This window comes from Kwoniella shandongensis, chromosome 12 (genome assembly GCF_008629635.2).
Source record: "Kwoniella shandongensis chromosome 12, complete sequence".
NCBI lineage: Eukaryota > Fungi > Basidiomycota > Tremellomycetes > Tremellales > Cryptococcaceae > Kwoniella > Kwoniella shandongensis.
In genome coordinates, this window is record NC_089298.1 from 413,812 (window position 1) to 434,909 (window position 21,098).

The 21,098-nt window shown below is 50.5% G+C and overlaps 5 protein-coding genes across 5 annotated transcripts; 2 read left to right on the forward strand and 3 right to left on the reverse strand.

Moving 5' to 3' along the window:
• Nucleotides 1-47: 47 nt before the first annotated feature.
• Nucleotides 48-2,915, forward strand: CI109_106443 (uncharacterized protein; the record flags this gene model as incomplete). Its single annotated transcript, XM_065967838.1, has 8 exons — nucleotides 48-115; nucleotides 821-887; nucleotides 952-1,032; nucleotides 1,090-1,172; nucleotides 1,235-1,631; nucleotides 1,683-1,847; nucleotides 1,905-2,078; nucleotides 2,139-2,915. 8 exons carry the CDS (start codon nucleotides 48-50, stop codon nucleotides 2,913-2,915), a joined length of 1,812 nt encoding a protein of 603 aa, XP_065823910.1.
• A 134-nt stretch (nucleotides 2,916-3,049) lies between these two features.
• CI109_106444 (uncharacterized protein) lies at nucleotides 3,050-4,483 on the reverse strand (the record flags this gene model as incomplete). The annotated part of the gene is made up of 7 exons (XM_032003799.1): nucleotides 3,050-3,079; nucleotides 3,160-3,373; nucleotides 3,501-3,609; nucleotides 3,781-3,859; nucleotides 3,982-4,064; nucleotides 4,224-4,299; nucleotides 4,427-4,483. 7 exons carry the CDS (start codon nucleotides 4,481-4,483, stop codon nucleotides 3,050-3,052), a joined length of 648 nt encoding a protein of 215 aa, XP_031861797.1.
• A 458-nt stretch (nucleotides 4,484-4,941) lies between these two features.
• On the reverse strand, nucleotides 4,942-7,825 carry CI109_106445 (uncharacterized protein; the record flags this gene model as incomplete). The annotated part of the gene is made up of 4 exons (XM_032003800.1): nucleotides 4,942-5,698; nucleotides 5,752-6,176; nucleotides 6,231-6,580; nucleotides 6,634-7,825. The coding sequence occupies 4 exons, from the start codon at nucleotides 7,823-7,825 to the stop codon at nucleotides 4,942-4,944; spliced, it is 2,724 nt and encodes a 907-aa protein (XP_031861798.1).
• A 9,407-nt stretch (nucleotides 7,826-17,232) lies between these two features.
• On the forward strand, nucleotides 17,233-18,079 carry CI109_106446 (adenine phosphoribosyltransferase; the record flags this gene model as incomplete). Its single annotated transcript, XM_032003801.1, has 3 exons — nucleotides 17,233-17,292; nucleotides 17,458-17,774; nucleotides 17,917-18,079. The coding sequence occupies 3 exons, from the start codon at nucleotides 17,233-17,235 to the stop codon at nucleotides 18,077-18,079; spliced, it is 540 nt and encodes a 179-aa protein (XP_031861799.1).
• Nucleotides 18,080-18,229: 150 nt separating this feature from the next.
• Nucleotides 18,230-20,707, reverse strand: CI109_106447 (uncharacterized protein; the record flags this gene model as incomplete). Its single annotated transcript, XM_032003802.1, has 2 exons — nucleotides 18,230-20,419; nucleotides 20,486-20,707. The coding sequence occupies 2 exons, from the start codon at nucleotides 20,705-20,707 to the stop codon at nucleotides 18,230-18,232; spliced, it is 2,412 nt and encodes an 803-aa protein (XP_031861800.1).
• Nucleotides 20,708-21,098: the final 391 nt, after the last annotated feature.

Consider the following 21,098-nt stretch of genomic DNA (forward strand, 5'->3'; position numbering starts at 1 on the left):
AGATAAAGGGATGACCGAGATGCGGTGATGCGCAGACTCCGAATCTGATGGTGAGCACGGCCTGTATGTGGACGAATCAGACCGACAACGACTTATTACCAAGTCGACCGAACTTGTGAGTCGCACGAGTAAGTATCCAAAATGAGTATCCCACGAAGACACGCATCGTCGGATCCTTCGTGTCGTTTTCGGTCTACCGCGGTAAGTGCCATACCAGATACCAGCCATACGCACGGATCGACACGCCATCAACACCCAATCACCTCGACACACAGACACACATATCAGTTCCCTTTCATTACGCCCAGCGCACTGTTCGGCAGTAAGTGTGGCGCATGTACGATGAGCTAGTCAATAGTCCCATCATCAGCGTCGCTTTCACTTCACCTTGCATAGCGAATGATAGTAGTCTCAGTCTATTACTGTCATGTTATAACTCGAGATTGATGAAAATAACCTCTGAAAAGCACACACGTTACGCTCGAACCACCACCATCTCGCAAAGGCCTGCCACAGGACGAATGTCCGATGTGAAGGACGGGATCAGATTCGGTATTATCTCATCTGGCTGTACTAAGTGGGGGGGGGCTCCTTTCCCCTTTCTTTGCTTCGTTGTCATAGTGGCCCCTGAAGTGTCTGGTTTGAGTTGCAGGATGATTTTTCGAGATTTATTCTTGAATCAACGTTGAAAGCAGTCAAAGTTGGATCTCTTTCAATAGACATCTATAGACTTATAACAAAAACAAAAACAAAACAAAATGTAGGTAGCGGATACAGTCCAATTCTGAGCAGAATGCTGACAAACTTGTCCGTGCAATAGGTCCGCACCTGCTATTCTCGGTATCAACTTTGGGCAATCTTACGCCTCCATCGCCGTCATTGACAAGGTGGGTTGTGTCATGACCTTTTTGACTGCAGAAGGGAACGCTGATCATTGGGTTGCACGTATAGGAGGGACACCCTACATGTATCGCTAACGAGGAGGGTGAGAGGCAAATCGCCTGTGCCATCTCATATGCCGGTGAACAAGTGGTGAGTTATTTCGTCATTCAGCTGTGGCTCATGCTGACAATCGAATTGTTGTTTTAGTACATCGGTAACGGTGCTATCCCCCATCTCGTCAAGAATGGAAAGAACACCATCATGGGTTTCCGAAATCTCCTCGGTCACACGTATGTCCCTCTTCGTTGAAATACTATCCCAGTTGATGTACTGACTCTTGCGATGTCAACAGCTACGACGAGGTAGACCACACTGCTATCCTTACCGCCCCTTTGCTCTCCACCTCTACCACCCCGGCTTACACCGTCGATATCCTGATCCCCCCTCCTAAGCAAGCTACACCCGCCTCTCGATCTGCCGCTGCCTCAGGAACCGCCACCCCTGCTCCTCAAGAGCCCATCCCTTCCACCAAGACTCTCACCGTCCCGGAGGTCACTTCTCTTTTCCTCTCCACCCTTTTGCAATCCGCTACCGACTTCCTCGGTGTCAAGCCCAAGGCTTGCGTCGTTTCCGCCCCTACATGGTTCACCCCCGCTCAAACCGACGCTCTCCGAAAATCCGCCGAGGATGCCGGTATCAGCGTTTTGCAAGTCTTGGACGAGGCCGCCGCCGTGCTTGTTGGTTACAGAGTGGGCTTGAGCGAGGAGCGAAAGGAGAGAGGACTTTTGGGTAACCCCGAGGAGGGTAACGCCGGCGAGGAGGAGAACAGGGATAAGCGAGTCGTCGTCCTCGACATGGGAGAGACAAGCTTGGGTGTCAGTGTTATCCAGGCCTCAGAGGGAGAGTACACCGTTTTGGCAAAGGGTAGAGATGACAAGCTCGGTGGAAGGGAGTTTGACAACTTGGTGAGTCAACCACCCCATGGTGTTCCAAGACGACTGCTGATCGGTGTGCCTCTGTAGCTTCTCAAACACTTTGCCAAGGAGTTCACAAAGAAGACCAAGGTCGCTCTCGATCTCCCCTGTGGCGAGTCCGCTTCTGTCATCGACAAGCGTGCCGAGGCCAAGCTCAGAATCGCCGTCGAGCACACCAAGCGATCCCTCAGTGCCAGCAGTGGTGCGGCCACTTGTGCCGTCGTAAGTTTCCGTCCAACACTTGAATTCAAACCGTTTCTGACCTTCTTGACTCGTTCTTAGGAATCCCTCAAGGAGGGTATGGATCTCTCTTCCGCCATCAATCGACTCCGATTCGATGGTCTCGCCTCTTCTGTTTACCGACAAGTCGGTGCCAAGCTTACCTCGGTTGTCCAATCTGCCGGTCTCGACTTGGTTCAGATCGACGAGATCTTGTTGGCCGGTGCTTCCACCCTCTTCCCCGGATTGCAACAACACTTGTCTCTCCTCGTTGCTCCCACTACTCCTGTGACCGCTGCCATCGACCCCTCGCAAGTGATCGCTGTCGGTTGTGCTCTCCAGGCTCTCCACCTCAGCACCCTGCAAGACGGTCTCAAGGCCGAGGACGTCCTTGCTACTGCCAAGACTACCGTCGACACCACCTCCGCTCCTATCGGTATCGTTATCCCCGGCCAAGAGGGTGACAACCTCGCTGCTGTCGTCGTTGACTCTGGTGCTCCCTTGCCCGTCCGACGAAGAGTTGCTATCCCCGTTTCTAGCGCTTCCAAGGTCGTTCTCGAGCTTTGGGAGGGTAAGCACGAGGTCAAGGTGGAGAAGGTTGAGCGAGCCCCTATTGAGAAGGACGAGGAAGACGAAGACGACGAAGACGACGAGGAGGAGGAAGATGAGGAGATCAAGACTCCCATCACTGTCAAGACCAAGGCTCTTGGTGCTGTCGAAGTGTCAGTGTCCAAGGAGGGTAACCTCTTGTTGGAAGTTATCGTTCAGAGAGGAGGTGGTCTGCAAGTCCGAGCTTGGGAAGAAGGAAAGGAGGAATCAGCCGACAAGTTCGAGGTTTAAATCAAGTTAGATCTATATTCTAGATGCGATGTGTATATGGATAGACATGTGTCGCTGACCGATGGATCTATATATCATATGAGTTGACACAAAAATGCATTGGTTATCATCCGTGATCAGTATGCTGCTTCATCTCATCTCAACTTCTTATCTTCAAAGTAGACCTAAAGTCGCCATACAATGTCAGCTCTGGTCAAGCGTATCCACTCAAAGTCCAAGCACGTGAGGTGATCCGTCGACTCACCTTCAGATATCTCATTTGCCAAACTCCCGCTCCGACAAGGACGACGATCTGAGCCAAACTCCACCATACCGCGCGTGAGTTCGTAGACTCGCTCGCATCCCTGAACGTCGCTTCCACTTCACGCAAGTATCGTTGTTCGCGTTGGATATCTTCCACTTTGGTATTGAGATCGCGGAGTTTGGAAGAGAGGGTGGAAACGTGGGACAGGTCGGATCTGATGAGTGGGGCGAGAGTCGAGCGTTAGCGAGAGTCATAAAGCGGAAGTGAATACAGGAGCAGGACCGGGTATTCAGTGGGGAGGAGGAAGCTGATCTTGATGAGTTGGGAAACGCGTTACTCACTGCACATCAGGTTTGGAAGAGCCCACATTGATGTCCAAATACAATTTGATGTGTTGTGTACTCAACCATCCGCCTGTGATGTTCGAGTGCAAGCAGATATTGTGGTCTCCTACGCGGTGTAATGCAACATGACAAGTCAGCACAAGTAGAGGTAGTTGAGTCAGATTTCAAGTCAAGCCCAGCGGGTTGCTCCCAAAACAGGGAGCAAACGTCGAAGTAGACAGTGTGTGATGGCATAGACCACTAGGAGAGTGGGAGTGGAAAGAGATACTATACGTACCAGGTTCGTGAGAGGTGAATGTGAATCTCCCATCAGGCGGTCCTCGAGTGTTGACTACCGTATGTCCACTAGACAGTTCCTACGAACGTGCGAGGGCGATTGAGATCAGCTTCTGTATCATCACAATCGGACGATACGTCTGTCACTCCGACCGCAATGTACGAGACTCGACGTCGTACCGATGTTAACGACCACACTCACCTCGACTGAAACGTGAATACCCATCTCTTGGTCCATCTTCCACTCATTCGCATTCTCATTCCACAAATACGCTTTGTAGTGGCCTATCTCACAAACATGCGTCAGCTCTCGGTCACCCACGCCCATGCTGGTGGTGGCTAAGCGTAATCATGATCGAGAAAGAGGTAGACCTTCGTCCAACTTCGAGGTAGAAGCTCCAAGGAAGGGAGAGAAGTAAGGAGAGAGGGGAAGTGCAGACTCACCTTCGACGATTGTATCACTCGGTAATTCTTCCAAGAAACATCGTTTTTCGTTCGATTCGAAATAGAAATGTAATGCCTATTCGATGCAAAAGTCTCGCTCATCAGTTTCCACGTAACCTTTTTTTGTCCATCTTTGACCTATTTGGGTTGTTCGAGATGATGGGGATGGTCCGAGAGACTCCAAAGAAAGGAGGACGACTTACGTTTACCGCTGATAGTAGCGGTAAGGCGAGGAGGATATTGGATATTCCGAATCTCATCGTACTTCGACTATGTCCTACTTGGGGGCGAGAAAGATCTTGAGCTGCTCTGAATCGATCTAGACAGAGATGAGCGGAGCGTTCGGATGAATGGTTGAAAGACAGAAAGCGATGCGACTTGTCCGCTCGAGACGCGTTTTTACATGTGACGTGGAACTTTGCTTTGTGACTTCGAGACCTATAGGCCTTGCACGAACGAAGAGTAATCTCAACGAACCCATGCACAACGCAATGCCTATATATGCATATCCGACTTCTTCATGATGACTAGACACACAAACAAGCAAGCGATCATTAGAGGAAAACTATGCGAATGATACACAAATAGTACTATGCTGCGTGACATTATATATACAATCAAAGTGGAGTTAAGTACGCGATGACGAAACAAATGCTATAAAAATTAGGTGCAAGTTTAAAAATGGAACACATCTCTTCCACGAACCACGAGGAGGCGACTACGACCCAACCATCATCCCTGGTCCGCCATAAACCTCCCCAAACACAGACAAGTTGAACGCCACGAGCTTCACCATCCTCTCTGTCATCTCCTTGATAGGCTCCGCGACACCTTCAAGACCATACATCTTGATCAGGGCCGATTCTTCATCTTTGCATCGTGCAAGACAAGTTTCGTGTCTTTCGCGTATCTCTCGTGCTGCAGATTTAGGTTCCTCGTCGTTTTCGTTCTCGTTGAGAGCCATCGCTGCAGTGGCAGTGGAGATTGAGTCGCGTCGCTGACATTTGTCCGCGTTGGGGTCGAAGAATGTACTCGCGGGATTGAGCCTGTAGCTGAGGAGAACATCCGAGAGAACCTTGTTTAGGACGATTCGAAGTCTTTGCAAGTTGCCGTTCAAGAGCTCTGAGTCTCGTTGGATGTTTTTCCTGATGAAGCCATTGAGTGTTTTGGCCATCTCGGAGATGGAGCGAATCTCTTCCATGCTTGGAGGCGCAGCTGGGGCGATGATCACGCTTGGGCGGACGATTCGGAATGCCAAGCGGTATGACAGATCGGTGAGAAGCGATTCCTCAATCTCGCTGGAGACATTCGGTTGAAGCGCCGAGATCTTGTCCATCATCATCTCTATGTCGAGGCGAGCTTTCGTAAGACTGTCGTGCATGACATCTTGCGATACTTTGCCGTTGGTCTGGGTGAAGAAGTTGCGGAAAGCGAGGAGGATCATGTGCGAGACGGCAATGTCGGTAACCTCGGCACTTGACGGATGTCAGCTGATATGCTGAGAGACTTCCGCGTTACGTAGACTCACTGTAGATCTTTGATCCTCCTCGAGTCCATCTTCAGGGACTCTGGCACATTGACCGATCCAGCAATAGGGCCCTCGACAACTTGGATACCGTTCGATCCCATCTGTCGTCTTTGAACGGCTGGAGGCCACTTCTCACCAGTGCTCCACTCCCCAAAGACTAGATCCATGAAACCCTCGCTAAGAGCCCGAACAACGAGCTCGTTGCTGGTACGACAACCACATTTGCCGATCAGGTGGGATCGAACTTTTGGCTCTGCGGCGGTCAATACGCGACGAGAAGCGGCGTTGATCCAGTCACGGGTTTGGGAAGATTCAAGAGACTTCTGAGAGTGAACGAGGAGGCCTTGGAAGGCGGCAAACTCGTAAGTGTTGGCGTGCTCCCAGAGATAAGGTCGGAGTGCGTGAACTTGGTGGTTGGCGATATCCTAAGGGGTGAGATGATCAGCTTTGGCCGGGACAATTCAATAGTCAATACTTACGAGCTTCATCACTTCGGCACAGTCGAAGCACTTTCGAAGACCCTTGGCTACGTCTCCGGACAAAGCTGTCTTGACCATGTCATCCACCATGTCATCCCGTACGGGAGCACAGTGAACCTTCATAGCCTCTCCTAACTTCTCGAAGAGAGCCAAGTCGAACACGCTTCGACGGACCTGGATAGTCAGGAACTCTGGGTCGAGAGCGGCGTAAAGCTCGGGTACGAGAGCATGTGTGACGGTAGGGCACGTCGCCTCGTGAGCTTCGAGCGCCTCTTTGGAGAATGAGTGAGCGAAATGGTTAGGGCAGGGGGTGGTTGAGCCCATCAAGGACACAAGAATCTCTCGCAAAGCTATAACAAGACAGTCAGCACCGAAGCTCATGTGAGCAGCTAGGTCCACTTACTCTTGATAAGCTCGGGGAGTCTGGAAGGCCACACTGCAGCTCTAGACCACCACTCCTTCTCATTCAAATCCTTTCTCCACCTTCCACATAGACAAGAATGTATTCTCTCAAGCTTGCCCAAGGTTTTACCGTCTAGCCTCATTGAACCCTTGGGCATTTTCCACCTCACGCAACGACAACCGGTCGCCAGCTCCTCCGCGATAGTCTCCCAGTACATGTCCGCGACAGCACTCGACGCACGAGGATCGACGACAGGGGTCTTGCCACCGGTGAATACCTCGGCGTAACCAGACTTGTTGGGAACCTCGTTGGGAAGATTGACAGGTCGGAAGGCAAGACTATCGAACAGGAGATCATGTCGAAGTTGGGGATTCTTCAGTATCTCTGAGGCATCAAGGCTTCGAAGGGAGTGGACGTTGATCGCAGGCTGACGACAAGCGACTACACAATGCTGTTCTTGAGCAGGACCCTTTTGTGACCTATTACCGAGTAGCCGTCGACCGAGGTCAGCAGCGGCGGCCCTTTGCTGATCGATCTTGGTTGGCGTTTTTCGTTCTCGCTCATAAGTCCGCTTCCAGTCATCCGATGGAGTCGGGGTATCATGCTTTGATTTTCGTCGCTTGAACAAGGGAGTGGCGTTGGGAAGAGATGAAGCTCGATTGCGCTTCCGACGAGCAGGAGAAGGCAACGGCGAAGGCTCGGGGAAGTGCATCGCGGGGGAAGGGGAGGGATTGGCGGAAGCGGTTCGGTTCAGTGGCGCGGACGTGAGCAGGGATGAAGAAGGATAGGAATGGTAGGAGCCGGATGCCGATTCCTGTCCCAGAGGGATATCCATCGAGACCTGATGAGGGCTAGGGCATCGACTCGAGGACGCTAAAGGCTGCGTGTTCGAGTTATCCCACGACACAGCTTGTGCACGCCAACATTCCACTGCAGACGCTTCCCCTTCTTCTTGAGGGCGACTGACGTATGCGAGAGAGGAAGGATCGCTAGACTCCTGTGTCCAAGCAGTCAAGGAGCTGGTGGCAACGGGTGGACTGGTGCATGGATTTGTAGGTCGAGTTAGACCAACGGGGTTCTTTAGCTTGTTGTCAATAGGGGTTGTAGAAGGGTCTTGCGAAGGCTGGTTTCCGTGTCGGGATGACGGTCGGTGTTGTCGGATAGGAGAGGGGGGTGCGTGGTTTTGGTCCATGATTGGGAGTAGACTATAGATCTATGAGCTCATCAGCGAATTGCGCTTGCCACCTTGACGTAGGTCTCAGCGATGCCACTCACTGATTATACGTATCAAGACTGCAGAGTGATAGTTGTTGTTACAGGCAGGGACAAAACGATTGGCAAATAAGTTGTTGATTATATAGTAGCAAGATGAATTGATGAGTCGTTGTGAAGTCGTGTCAGGTCGTGCGATAGAGCAGGAGAGAGAAAAGAGGGGAACACACAGAGGTCAGCATGATTTACATAGACTTCGGGATAATGCACGCTTTGACTCGTATGATGACAGAAAGGGGAAAAGCCGAATGACTACGAAGATGGTGACTTCGCCCGACGCCTCGTCAGAAGCGAAAAGCATTCCAGACCCCCTTTTCGTCCGGGATTGGCCACCATAGTGATCTTATAGCAAAGGGGGAAGGATGCACGATCCTTCGTGAAAAGGACAAGGAGCGGCAGTCATCACATGGGGCAAACTAGCAATGAGGTCAAAGCAGTCATTGTCCCTTGATTCCAGCCAACTGCGGGAGGTCCGAACAGTAATCACGGAAAAGAGGGTGAAGGGATGAAATTGTGATCGAGCATGGGTGATCAAAGTGGACCAGGCGAGAAGCCGATAGCGTCAAAGGAAGGGGGGGTAGGCCTAAAGGACCGTTTCATGTCCTTTGATCCGAGAGTATGAAAGCATCACTCACCCGAAACGGGTTTCGAGATATCTATTGCCACACAAGTCACCAGACGGTCGTGATGGTTATGGCGACCGTTGACGTGAATGCTGCACGAGGAAATTGACTGCGTGTATGTCGTACAACCGATAGCTGTTGAGCAGCAGGAGGACAGGTGTAATAATGGTTCCACAAACGAGGATAGCGGGCCTTGGTAAGTGCTAGGTTTGGAAGCCACTAATCAGCTTCCTTCGCTCGAGCTTTGTGTCACGCAGCTCAAAAGGGCCCGAAACGAAGAATACACAGGGGCGTCTTCCGAGTGATCGGATTGGAGAAGGAAAGGGCTGTTTCCAATCGAGTGGATCTCGTTGGTTGAGGACGGGGGCACGACCAGTTATTAGGGTTGTTGAGCTCACCTTGATGCCTTGAATGCTGTCTGTAGTCCGTGAGCCGAATGCTAATACCGCGTATCCTATATGATGGTTTCCTCTGTTGCGATAAGTTATTCTGTTCTATATCATATATGTACAGCTGATCGGGTTCGTATTTTGGTTCGAGGTCGACGATATGGCGACGTAACGAGACCTGTTTCGGGCTATGAACGGTAGTGAGGAGATATATGGTACAGGAGTAAGGTTCAAGTCAGATCTGAGTGGATCAGATTTGGTCAGCGGTCTGCACACTGGCTATCACGATGATTGTAGCACACCAAGAAAGAGTCTGGTTAACGAGAAAGTACGACGAAAAGAACCAAAGAACAACGGTATAATTACGGTCCATGTAAGCGGGAAGCTGTTTCATGGTGGGACAAGGGGATCGATCGATGATGAGAAGGGGAGAACAAGGAGGAGAGGGTCGGAGGCTTGTTGTGACCGGATCAACCATTCATGCACACAACAGCCGCGTGTGCTTGGCTTGATCACCAAGTCTGGTTTGGAGGACCAAAGCTCGCAGCCACCTTATTGTCGTATGAAGAAAGTAGAGGCTGAACCCTTGAGTGCTTGTGCACATACATCCCCATGCCCTCGACCTTGTCGACCCTCCACTTCGGACCTAGATTGGAACCTATTCCCGCGTGTCAAGATGAAAAGGTGGGGAAGACAAAGCTAAATCTGATAAAGACTGGGCGTTGCCTTGACCTCCACACCTCCCCTACTGCACTGGCACCACTCCTAATCGGAGAGGATAGCAACATCCTCTCCGTGAGGTGAGGAGCGACCGCGCGTTTTCGGGTTCGAATGAATTGGTTTGTGATTTTTGGCTTTCCGCTTCTCGCATTATGACGCATTTCCTTTCAGACCTGGTTCCTTTTTGTTCAAAACCCATAGGATATAGTTCAAAGCTAACGGGAATAAGAACGAATAAGAACGAAAAGGACAAAGGACAAAAGGGTAGATGCAGGTAGGTTCCTTGTTCTCGATAGTTGGTGATTCTGGTGGTGAGACCGAGACGAGACCGGAAAGAATTGAGAGTCAAGGAACATGGGATATTTTAAATCTTGACACGAATCACCCGCTCCTAGCGCGCTCGTGCGCAAGGGGAGCAATAACAAAAAAGAGAACGGCGGACACCGCCTCATCTTGTATCACAGAATCCAGACAAAATCCACACACATCAAGGGAATAAATTGAATGGACAAAGCATGACAGAGTGTGCCAATACAAGCAGTCCCAGGTCGCACCGCGAACTGTAACAGACAGGCTGGAGGAAGCATTACTCACGTCTTTGGCTGAGATCCTCTCCCATCGGTGTTTTGCTAAACTCGTGGATATGATGTAGGCCAGCGGGCTGTCAAGATTTGATGAGTCGGTGACTCAGATCGATACGCAAGTGAGAGCTGGCGAGGAAGTGGCCAAGTATGGTGGGAAGGCGATGTCGGTGAAGATGATAATGATGATCAAGAAGTGAGATGCGACGACATTCCAGTCATGTATACTTTGGTTTTATCGTTTTAGCTATTGAGACAGTGTCCCTTCCGCTTTTCTTAGTAATGGGTAAAATAGAGTGGAAGAAATCGGGTAGGCCGAATCAAGACATCATCGAACCACGACGATCCAAGTCAAGTGAGGCCGACGACGACTTCTTTGGTTCCCACCCAGCGTTTCAGATTCTCTTTGTGGAGATGTTATGCCGTACAAGGGGTTCACTTGAAGCCGGCAGCATGGGTATGTCTGCTTTGTATCCTGTCCCGTCATTACCAACCACTACCACTGAATGTCTTTTGTTTCCGGAACAATTGCTTCTTTTTGATCTGCACCAGAGACTAACGCGAATAGCCTACTCGTAACGTACTCGAGTGACTCCGCCTTGAGAGTGGGAGGGGACCACCCAACGAACCCTTAGGGTTATTCGGGGAAATGTACTGTACGTATGTCTGGGAACAAGGGTCTAACTAACGGTAACGAGTTGCAAGATCATGTCCGACGGATGTTTCTCTTCTAACCCCTTATGACGATGATTTGCGTATCGTATATACACTTCTATTACAACCAACAAATGGCCGAATTGTGCGGAAGGAGAAATGGGATGAGAAACAGTTTTGCAGATGTAAAGTTACACTCCCCACCTTCCTCGTTCGGAACATTTTTTACGGCTATTCTGGCTGATCCGAGACATCGCATTTACTCGGTCCATTCTCTCTTCTTTCGTTCTGGCCTGGCAAGGTTGACTGATCGCCGACCAAGACATCCTGTAACATCATATGTATGACCCCATCTCACACCTTCTTCATGCTCGGCAATGAGTGTATGCATTCGGTGGTGGCTTTTCTCTTTCCTCCCCCCCCCTCTTGTCCCCGCCCCCTCCCCTTTAAACCCCTGTCCCCGCAAGGGTATATCTATATAAAACCCTCGATTGATTGCGGCAGCCACCAATTACAACGCAAAACCTTCCGGGCGCCATGGATGGACAATTGCACAGTTTGACTTTGACCGTTTTTGCAGTGCACAAAGAACCCACGCATGCGCAAGCTACTATGAACTTTGAACCTAGTCAAGTAAGACAATTACTATATATGCTTTTGTCTTGTCGGGCCAACTTTCAGGGTGCCGTCTATCGAACACAGAACCCGAAGTCCGACGATCGACGCTTATTCTGTCAGAACTACAGTAATCTCCTTTGTACCACGCATATTGTCATAAGTCTCCGTGAGGAACGACTAGTCTCTTCCCCTCTGCCAAGCTTCGAAGCTGTCTCCACACGTGAATCACAGGTACGGGGGGAGACATGTATACTAGTGCATCCACATTATTCGGATCTGGGAGACCGGTGATTAAGCGTTAGACCAGTTTGCCCAGAGAGCAATGCATGCACTGTGTAACGATGCAATCGAAATCTCGGTCTCGCTAGGCTACCACAACCTTATCGTTCGGTCCTCTTGACACACAGCATGGGCGATAACGTGGGAATGTCTCGCAGATGAGCGATGGTTATCCCATCTCTTCCCACACGACTCATAGACATACATACATCCCAATGCTGACCGATCCTATTTTGGGTGTCGTTGTGGCTGCTGAAAGTGGTAGCAGGGAAGAGTATGGCCCTTTATTACGTATTTGACGGTCCGGCGTGGCGTTGTAATAAGATAGTCAGTCCATAGTCGTCATTTGTGGATTCATAACCTTTGCACGTTCGGAGGCTGATCACGACCGTTAGCCCCGCGGGAAGATGGGAGTTTTCACGGCATTACATTACATGAACATACCTTGTGTCTGTGAGGTGTTGATCGGGTACTTTTGACTGGAAAGAGTACCGGAGATTAACCTTGTTTTTGGGTTTGTTATGTTGACGTTACTCCATATTAACGGCATGTCCAAGACACGAAAAGGCTTTTCTTTTGCATTGTTTCGTCAGTTGTTCTGTTTCGTCATGCGATCGCTATTCTACTCCGAGCTCTTCGGACCCATTATTACACAGCATGTTTGTCTCGTCTCGTTCTCGTGTCATCTTGTTGGAGCTCTCGGAGGCAGTTCAAGGCTGAGAAGCGGTCGCCTTGACCGGTTACGGGTCCGCTCCATCCGCTCGTCTATACTAGTCAAGGAACGGAAACGGAGCGTAACGAATGTAGGGGACCATATAAGACCTGTTGGGAATTTTCGGGTAAGGTGATTCCCATCAAGGGATACCGTTACTAACTGTAGTACGAGGGTACCGAAGTACGAAAACGAGTTGCACATACTTACGATGTGAACCAGAATGGATCTACGAACATGACAGCACTTCAACGTCAATTTGTGAACCCAATCTGTATATGCGCGAACTGTATGTATGGTTGAGAGTACGGCAAATGAGTCCCAACGGAAGATGTGATCATCGTTCCGTACACACTTACGGAAGATGAGATCTGGTCTAAATATCCAGCAGTAGTATCGCGTGTTTTGCCATCCAATGCCGCTCGTAGAGATCTGAGAGGAACGGTGTCGCTCATGGATTAGTCACAACTGTTGACACATCACGCCAATCGATCGCTCTCGAATTAGTGTGGGGAGTACGGTGCGGATCGCTTTTGAGGCAGCACAATGTCTATGTAACAGGCTCGATGCTGTGTGCATGGCAGAGCGAAGGCCTTATGGCGACGTGTCTTCCATCTTATAGGAAGCATGAATAACTGAGCCTTACATTTGTAGTCCTACCGCTCCAGGGATCAGTCCTTTCACCTAGTAACAGCAGCGAGGATGTCGCCCTGATTGCTAGTGTCGTTTGGTATCTGAATACAGGCATGATCGCGTCAAGGCATTCCTGTTTCAAGATATCATGCAATGAACTCATTCGCATAGCGCACGACAAGGAGCAGTATCAGCAGTCTTAACAGGCAAACATGAGTCATATTACACTCCCTCCACTAGTGATCACTCAAATATCAAACAGTACATTTTCCCGTCTGGGCGTTCTCGAATCTGGGTTATGGACTTGCCAGAAATAGTAGAGAGTTTCGTCAACTTAGGTCAGACAGACGACATTGTCACATCACTCACTGTGATAACGTGTATAGTATCCGCTGGCAAGTCTTCCATGTTTTCACCGTCGCGTTCGAGGGTTTCAACGAAGACTTAGTAAAGGGACTTGTACGTCCAACCGTCTTCGTTCGTGTGTATGAGCATCTGGTAATATTGCACCCATGTTTCTCCATCAGTTCAGCACAACTCCTTATACCGCTCAAGATGTTGGCACTCACAGAACCTATGGATTCTGCCCGATCGCCGTTGCCGTAATCGGTTGGAATTCGAACCCCAAATGGAACTTGATAGCCCATCATTTCCTCCACGCAATCGATGTGCGCAGGAAGACAGTAACGATCAGACCCGTTCGACGACTGGGTTCGAAGCAGGATGATAGTCTTCTGAGCGAACTCCCTGCCATTCGAGAAATTCCGCTTGTGAACACAGGGACGGACCTGACATTGGCGACTGCCCTCTGTGCGTGGTAACAAATGGGTATTTTCCGGAGGTTGACTTTTGATAAAGTCACGCAAGAAATCAGTGAAGGAGGTAGATGCTTGTCCTTCAGATTGAGCGCCCTGGGACATTGTGGAGCCGGTGAGTGATTGTATCGGCAGTGGGTTGCGGTCTGGGAGATCGAAGTTGCTATTTGGATATGATTTGCGTGTTGTATTGTGGCCGAGAAATGCTTTTACAAGAAGCGCTATATAACTTACGCTGTTCCCCTCCCCGATCTCCTCGAGCCGGACAGATGAAGCACATCCAGGATGTCATCAAAGGATGGTGATACACATCAATGAATGGTTGGCCAGAAGTCTGAACCAGGAGGTTTCAGTATCTGTCCCAGGTTATGGCGACAAGTACAGAAGGAAATTAGTCGTCCACTGGCGTTGTGGCTTGCACTGCTCTTCTTGTTTGGGGAGTCATCAAAGGATCCACATTTGCCCGGATGGGGGGTCGGCTGAGAGGCTCGACTATCGAGTACAGTGTTTGCCACAGGCCACTCGGTGCCACAACTCGGCACAAGAAGCGTGTTAGAGATCAATGGACTAATATGCAGACAAGAGCTATGAAAGAATTCTTCCACTACTGCTAACTTATAAAACAACGAAAGATACGTACTCCTGCTACCGTGCTCCATAGTTCAAACAGACTAGACAAGGCAAGCAGACGATCTTATCAGATAAACACGCCGAACAGGGTATGCCTTAACACTCACTGCATTGAGATCGTTTCGAACTTTACCTCTTCGAACTCGCTTTCGAAGATTTGCCGGTCTCCGTGGTGCCTGAAGTCTTCGATCGCGTTAGCATAGAATGCCATACCTAGTCAAGCGTGTGCACTTACTGCCACGGAGCTAGGTGGGTCGCCGTGACGGCGATCTCTCTTCGAGGCGCTTTCCAAAATGGTCCGTGCGCATTCCTCATGAGCGCTCAGGTAAAGGCATGCCGAATCGTCAGCTGGACGGTGTTGAAGGGTGCAAATGCTGTTCTGGTAGCGAATCCTCCCGTACTTCTCGTCCTGTAGTACAAGACAGGGCTTGGCGCGACAGATGAGATTGTTTCCCTTGGCCCTGGCAGAAGACTCGAGCATTGTGGTCTCGCCGCCAGCTTGAGCCTTAGCCAGAAACTCATCATAGAAGGGGTCCTCAGCGTAAGCATTTTCGAACACAGTCTTGTCAGAGGAGTTCTGACTATCAGATTGCTGTGTGCTGGTCATTTCAATGAGATGAGCGGTTGTATTCGTGGGAAGTGGCGATCTAGGAAATTGATATTGCAGTTTGAAATGTAACTTGTGTGTTGAGTGTGCTCTTCAGAAATGGTTTCACGGAGGGACAACGCCTTATATACCGTCTGCTCCTTCCGCTTCGCCGCCCACCACTTGCAGAGTAGATATGCTGGCACACAGCTAAAATACTACCAAAGGTACATCGTCTGCTTCGATGAAAGGTTGACTGAAAAGCTCGAGCAGGTGATGTCAATATCAGTCAGAGCCCATAGATTTGACACGGACGGGATACATCTCCTCGCTCGCAATATAGCTTACGCTCCCTTCCTGATGGCTCTTTATTCTCCTCTCGAGCCGAAGAGCTGAAACATAAAGACAGCGAGGTCAAGGATGCCATTCCTCCAGGTGAAAGGTTGGTTGGAAAGCTCGAACACGGAGTTCGTAATGTCTGTCCAACGTCACAGCTCCAGGCAGAGCAATAAGCCTGTCTATTACGCCGATCATGGCTTACACTGCTTCGTCAAGATGGTGTAACACATTGGAGACGATATGAAAGGATAGTCGTCTGCTCTGATGTGACGTCAATTGGGCGCTGGACTAGTGAGAGCGGTTGTTGCCACAGCCCACTTTTAGCTTCAAGTCACTAACGCAGGAAGCTGTTGGTCAACCTTCTGAGAATAATGCCAAGCACAGCGCGAAGTGTAGCCAGCTATGTCAATGATCCTCTCGTGATCACCTCTCGCTCAACGGGGGTTATAATTGCAATAAGTGGGGCTCGGATGCATGTCAGAATCACAAATGCATACCCAAGGCAGAAGTAAACGGTGAGAAAGTATGACATCGGCGATATGAACTAAGATTATCAGCGACTCGATCTGAAATCATTTCAACCTCCGGGTTGCCCTCTCTGCCTCGAACGCGATCATCTGTGCAGAGAGTGTCAGAGTCTGCTAACAAAATTTTAGACTGTACACTTGGTACACCTACCTCATCCATGGTCTTGGGTAGAGAACCGGGACTTGGGGAACGCCGCGACCGCGAATGTTTGTGCTTCTGTATGATGTTATTGTAAGCAAAACGTTGGTACATAGTCCTGGGGACGTATAAGTTAGTATCACTGTGTCGACTTACCGTGCTGCGACTGTGCCGTTCGCTTGGTGTTTTGGACGCTAGCTCATCCCACTCAGCGTCTGAGATACCCATCGTTCGCTTAGCACAATCAGTATGACACGCAAAGGTTCTGTCATACAGCCCATGGGTTGAGGTGTATTTAACGTTCGCCATTTCATATTTCGAGGTCCCCCTCCTCGAGATCCCCTGTGCTTCGAGGAGGCAGGGTACAATCGAGCATATTCGGTTCTTGCTTCTGCTTGACAAGTCAAGCCGAGTATGACTGACCGTGCCCGAGTGGCGTTGGTGCTCGAGCTTGTCGCTGAAATTGTCGTAGTGCGACCTCTCTGTATGACTGTCGCGGGACGAGCCAGCTGGTGGTGTTGCTGTTTTGTCTTCGGAAAACGAGGTACATCTAGATGCTTTCGTAATGCGCGACATTGTAAGTATTGCAAGTAATTGTGCTGTGAATAGTGCTATAGATTGAGAGGTTGAAATGGAGGACTCGAGGTGTTATGGTAAGTAATTACTGTAAGCATACCCAACCGCTCTAAGGAAGACCATATATACATTCTGGCGCTCTTGGAAGGTCGAGATGCTGAAACAGTCCAACGAATGCATCAAAGGATCTTTCGGAAAGCGTCACGAAAGGTCGTATCGGTGTGTCGATCGGTGTGTCAAGACGTGATATTGCATGTTTGAGCGCCGTGTCGACTCGGGATAGCCAGTCAGTGATGCTCAGATGTACTGTAGCACCCCGTTCTACCAAAGCGGGTCAGTCACCTAACACACCTAAGCGAAACCACCTCCACTTTTGGAATTTTGTTTTCGAGCTGCGAGGACAAAAATCTGCGGACGCACGTTGGACAAAAACAACAACACTTTCTTATCTATCTATTTATTCCTTCCAAACTTAGCTCTTACAAGCATCAACACAGAATACAATCATGTCCGACATCGCTTTCTTGAAATCTACCTTGGGTGTTCACCCCGATTTCCCCAAGAAGGTATGTTTGTTGCGCTTCTCTTTCGCTCAGATAAGCTGTTATCTCTGTCGAGATGGTGCCAGTCTGTTTGACCATCCCACACTCCAAATGCCAATTCCCTCATTACAATCACTGCTGCGTCTACGCTACGAGAACTTACAAGCTAACGATGATCCACTCCAATAGGGAATCACCTTCCTCGACATCTTCCCCCTTCTCCGTTCTCCTCTCGCCTTCGAGACCCTCATCACCCATCTCACCCACCACATCCTCACCACCTTCCCTTCATCCAAACCCGACGTCATTGTCGGTCTCGATGCCCGAGGTTTCCTCATCGGTCCCATCATCGCTATGCGATTGGGTGCCGCTTTCGTCCCTGTTCGAAAGGGCGGAAAGTTGCCTGGTCAGGTCGAGGTTGTGAAGTACGAAAAGGAGTATGGAACGGACGAGTTTGAGATTCAGGCAGGAGCTATCCAACCTGGTCAGAAATGTATCGTCATCGAGTGAGTTTGAGTCGATGTTAGCCCTCTTTTTGGTCCCTTGCGAGCTGCCCCAAACCCGCTGTGACCTATTCTGTTCCACCTCGTCCTTCCGTACAACCTACCTTGCCATAGCTTGTAGCTGACCCACTCGCCCACCCCACAGCGACCTCATCGCGACCGGTGGTTCCGCCGCCGCTGCCGGTGAACTCATCAAGAAGTCTCAAGGTATCACCCTCGAGTACCTCTTCATCGTCAGCTTGCCCTTCCTCAAGGGACACGAGAAACTTGACGCCCCCATCTACGCTTTGATCGAGGCCGAGGACTAGAGAACTAGATCCGTGCACCTATAATATGATGTGTTACTATACATCCGTAGACATGGCTATATTACTACTTTCGATCGATTTATAGACATGCAAGGGTATACATTGCGAAATGTGTTCTGTGATGCTGATACTTGTTTGTTGCGCTTAAGCTTATCGCCCGCTCAGGCTACCGTACACCCTCCCCTCCCCAGCTCTCGTCACAGGACCGTTTGTAGGCCAAAGATGGAAATCGCAATCAAACGTTTCCTTGGGCGGCTCCACCTGTTCCCTAGCAGGACGAGTGCCCGACGACGTCCTCCTAGCTGCTGCTTGCGTTCCCTCCATCCTCTCCCCTTCTCCTTCGAAAACCGTATCAGCCCCCTCATCCTCACTACCTTCATCAATGACTAATGCCCTCATCAGATCCACCTCCCCATCTCGATCCATCGCCCCCGCTGCTGATATACCCTGAGTGGGCGTCAATCCTGGCTCTTCCACCCCTATCTCCACTTGCAAAGGACTAGCCGAATTGGTGCTCGGTGCCCCGGTTCGGATCAAGTTCATATCCCTTCGCAGCTGTTGAATCCTTCTCAACGATTGACGACTTCTCTCAATTCGCTCGTTCGCCGCATCTCTTTCCGCTCGGATCCGTTCGGCTTCTTCTGCAGGTCTCGGTCTGGATCTGGTGATCGTCGACGTCGAAGTTGGGTCGCGCAAATGCCTCGCATCTACTACGTCGTCCACGTTGGTGGTGTTACGAGGAGGTAACCTCCGAGAGATGTATTGAGGCGGATCCACCGTGAGATCGATCACCACTACCGAAGTACTTCCATGTTCATCTCCTTCCGACCCTCCCTCTGATCCCGAAGATGACCCTTGGATCGCTCCTCCCATCGCGGACATATAGTCTCCTGTCCTCGTCCTAGTCGCACTGCCTTCGTCCCCATTGAGGTCAAGGAGGAATGATCGGAATTCGTTGTCAGGGTTTCGCTGGTGTAGTTGTCCATTTGATCGATCATGCCCTGAATCGACGGCTACCGAGGCGGACTGCATTGATCGAATCCTATTCTCCAAAGGCGTCTCTCGTGTTTGATCAATTGCACCCGCATGGCCGGACAGCGGGATCTGCTCGAACAACTGTCGTAGAGAAGGCCAGAGGGAAAAGAAGGCATCCTGATCTTCTCCTAAGGTGTCGAGATGGTGTCTCCGAGGAGGTCGTTGCGAAGTACTTGGGCTTGTGCCTTCGCCCATACGCGAAGCAACAGACATTCCGCGATAGGTCAGACCGTCCTGTCTCAAATTGTCGGCACGGGTGATATCGTTGGCATTGCTGTTGTGAGTTATCGTCGCCAGTGATGGAACATCATTCGTACGGGAAGCCTCGTTCGCCCCTCGCACTAATTCTCGAGCCATATCCATGAGCCTATCGTTGTTCCTACTAACCTGATGGACTGTCAACGACAAAGCAGCGTCGGGCACGACTGCCGTTGTAGCAGCAGGCGCCGTGAAAGTATGTTGGGGAGGCGGGGTCTCACTGTGAAAACTGGTAGGAGCAATGGGCGAGACTGTGGTACTTTTCACAACGACAGGTGCAGGTTGGCGGGCTAGGAGACGAGTGTTGGTTGGTGCCAGCCCTCGACTTCGGCTTCGCGAAGTTTCACCCGACATCCTCGACATCTCCCTACGAGTCATGGCTGGCGCAGGGGGATCTCGAATTATATGGGCGACATTGCCATCACTGCCAGTCGTTTGTGACGTCGACGTTTCGCCAAGTGTTGGGATCCGATTCGCGCGAAGGTCATGTCGATATGGACTTGGAGCAATTCTCGATGTTCCCACTCCAGCATTATTCAACCTCTGTATACCTGCCTCCAACCTATCTTGATCCTCCCTGACTCTCGTCAACAACCTCGACAATCCTGATCCATTCTCATTGTCTGCTGTTGGTTCATTAGCACCGCTTGATGGTCCTGGCGTCGGCCACCGTGCCCTCGTCCCCGGCGGCGGACCAGACGGTGTGATGTTGTTGCCACCGACTGGCTCGACTAGAGATCGTGACGCTCTCATCCTTAGATCACGAGCAGTCTCGCTCAGGCGAGTGATACGATTCTCGATGGTCTGAGCACGGACCGTCCACGGATCTGATGACCGGGAGGTGGGCTGAGAAGCACGGTCAAGAAGTGAATGTATCTCGTCATTTGTGACGGGTCGTGAGAGGGATGAGAGTTCGGCACCGATCGCACTGGGTTGCAGGATAGCAGCTGGAGCTTGGGAGGAGGTAGTAGGTGAGCGAGGAGCTTGGGGAGCTTGATATTCATTCAGGGTCGATTGATACAGTCTTGATTGTTGTCGAATCGTCGTCTGTGCGCGCTTTGTGTCAACAATCTACTCTAGTTGAATGAACAAGCATACCAATAAGCGACTCACCCCAGGCGAAGATGGACCACCTAGATCCCCCTCCAACGCCCTCTCCAGGTCCCCAGCCTGTCCTCTGAGTCTCTCAACGGCTACTCCAAGCTGTTCAACACGACTCCCTAGCGAATCACGAAGCTCTTCTAAAGAGCGCAACAATGCACGGGTATTTTGCTGAGATGTAGCAGTAGGCAAAACTGTTGAAGACGGAGCATCATGAGGAGGCGTGGGCGGCATTGCCCAGGTGCTTTCAGGGAGTCGCTTCGTGTATGTTGCAACGGTGATGAAGTTGACGGAGAAGAAGGTAGTGAGCGAACTGGCGGGCGTGTGTCGAGTTGTGATGAGGGTTGGTTGATGGATCCTCCTTTCTCCGCCTTGACGTCCTTTCTTGCTTCTGGGTGACTTTTGGTAGACTGTTATCGGGGTTGTCGTTTATCCTTGCCCTGAAGTGACAATCGATGGCAGCGGGCTATGACAGTACGTGAGCAGAGTACTAAGGTCTACGGTACATGTCGAGAGGAATAGCAGACTACAAGTTATTATCGTCACGATCACCTGGAGCGGCGGCGGACGAGGTATTAGCGTTCATGAGCGGCGATGTCCGCCTACCTACCGGTTGGAATTCAAA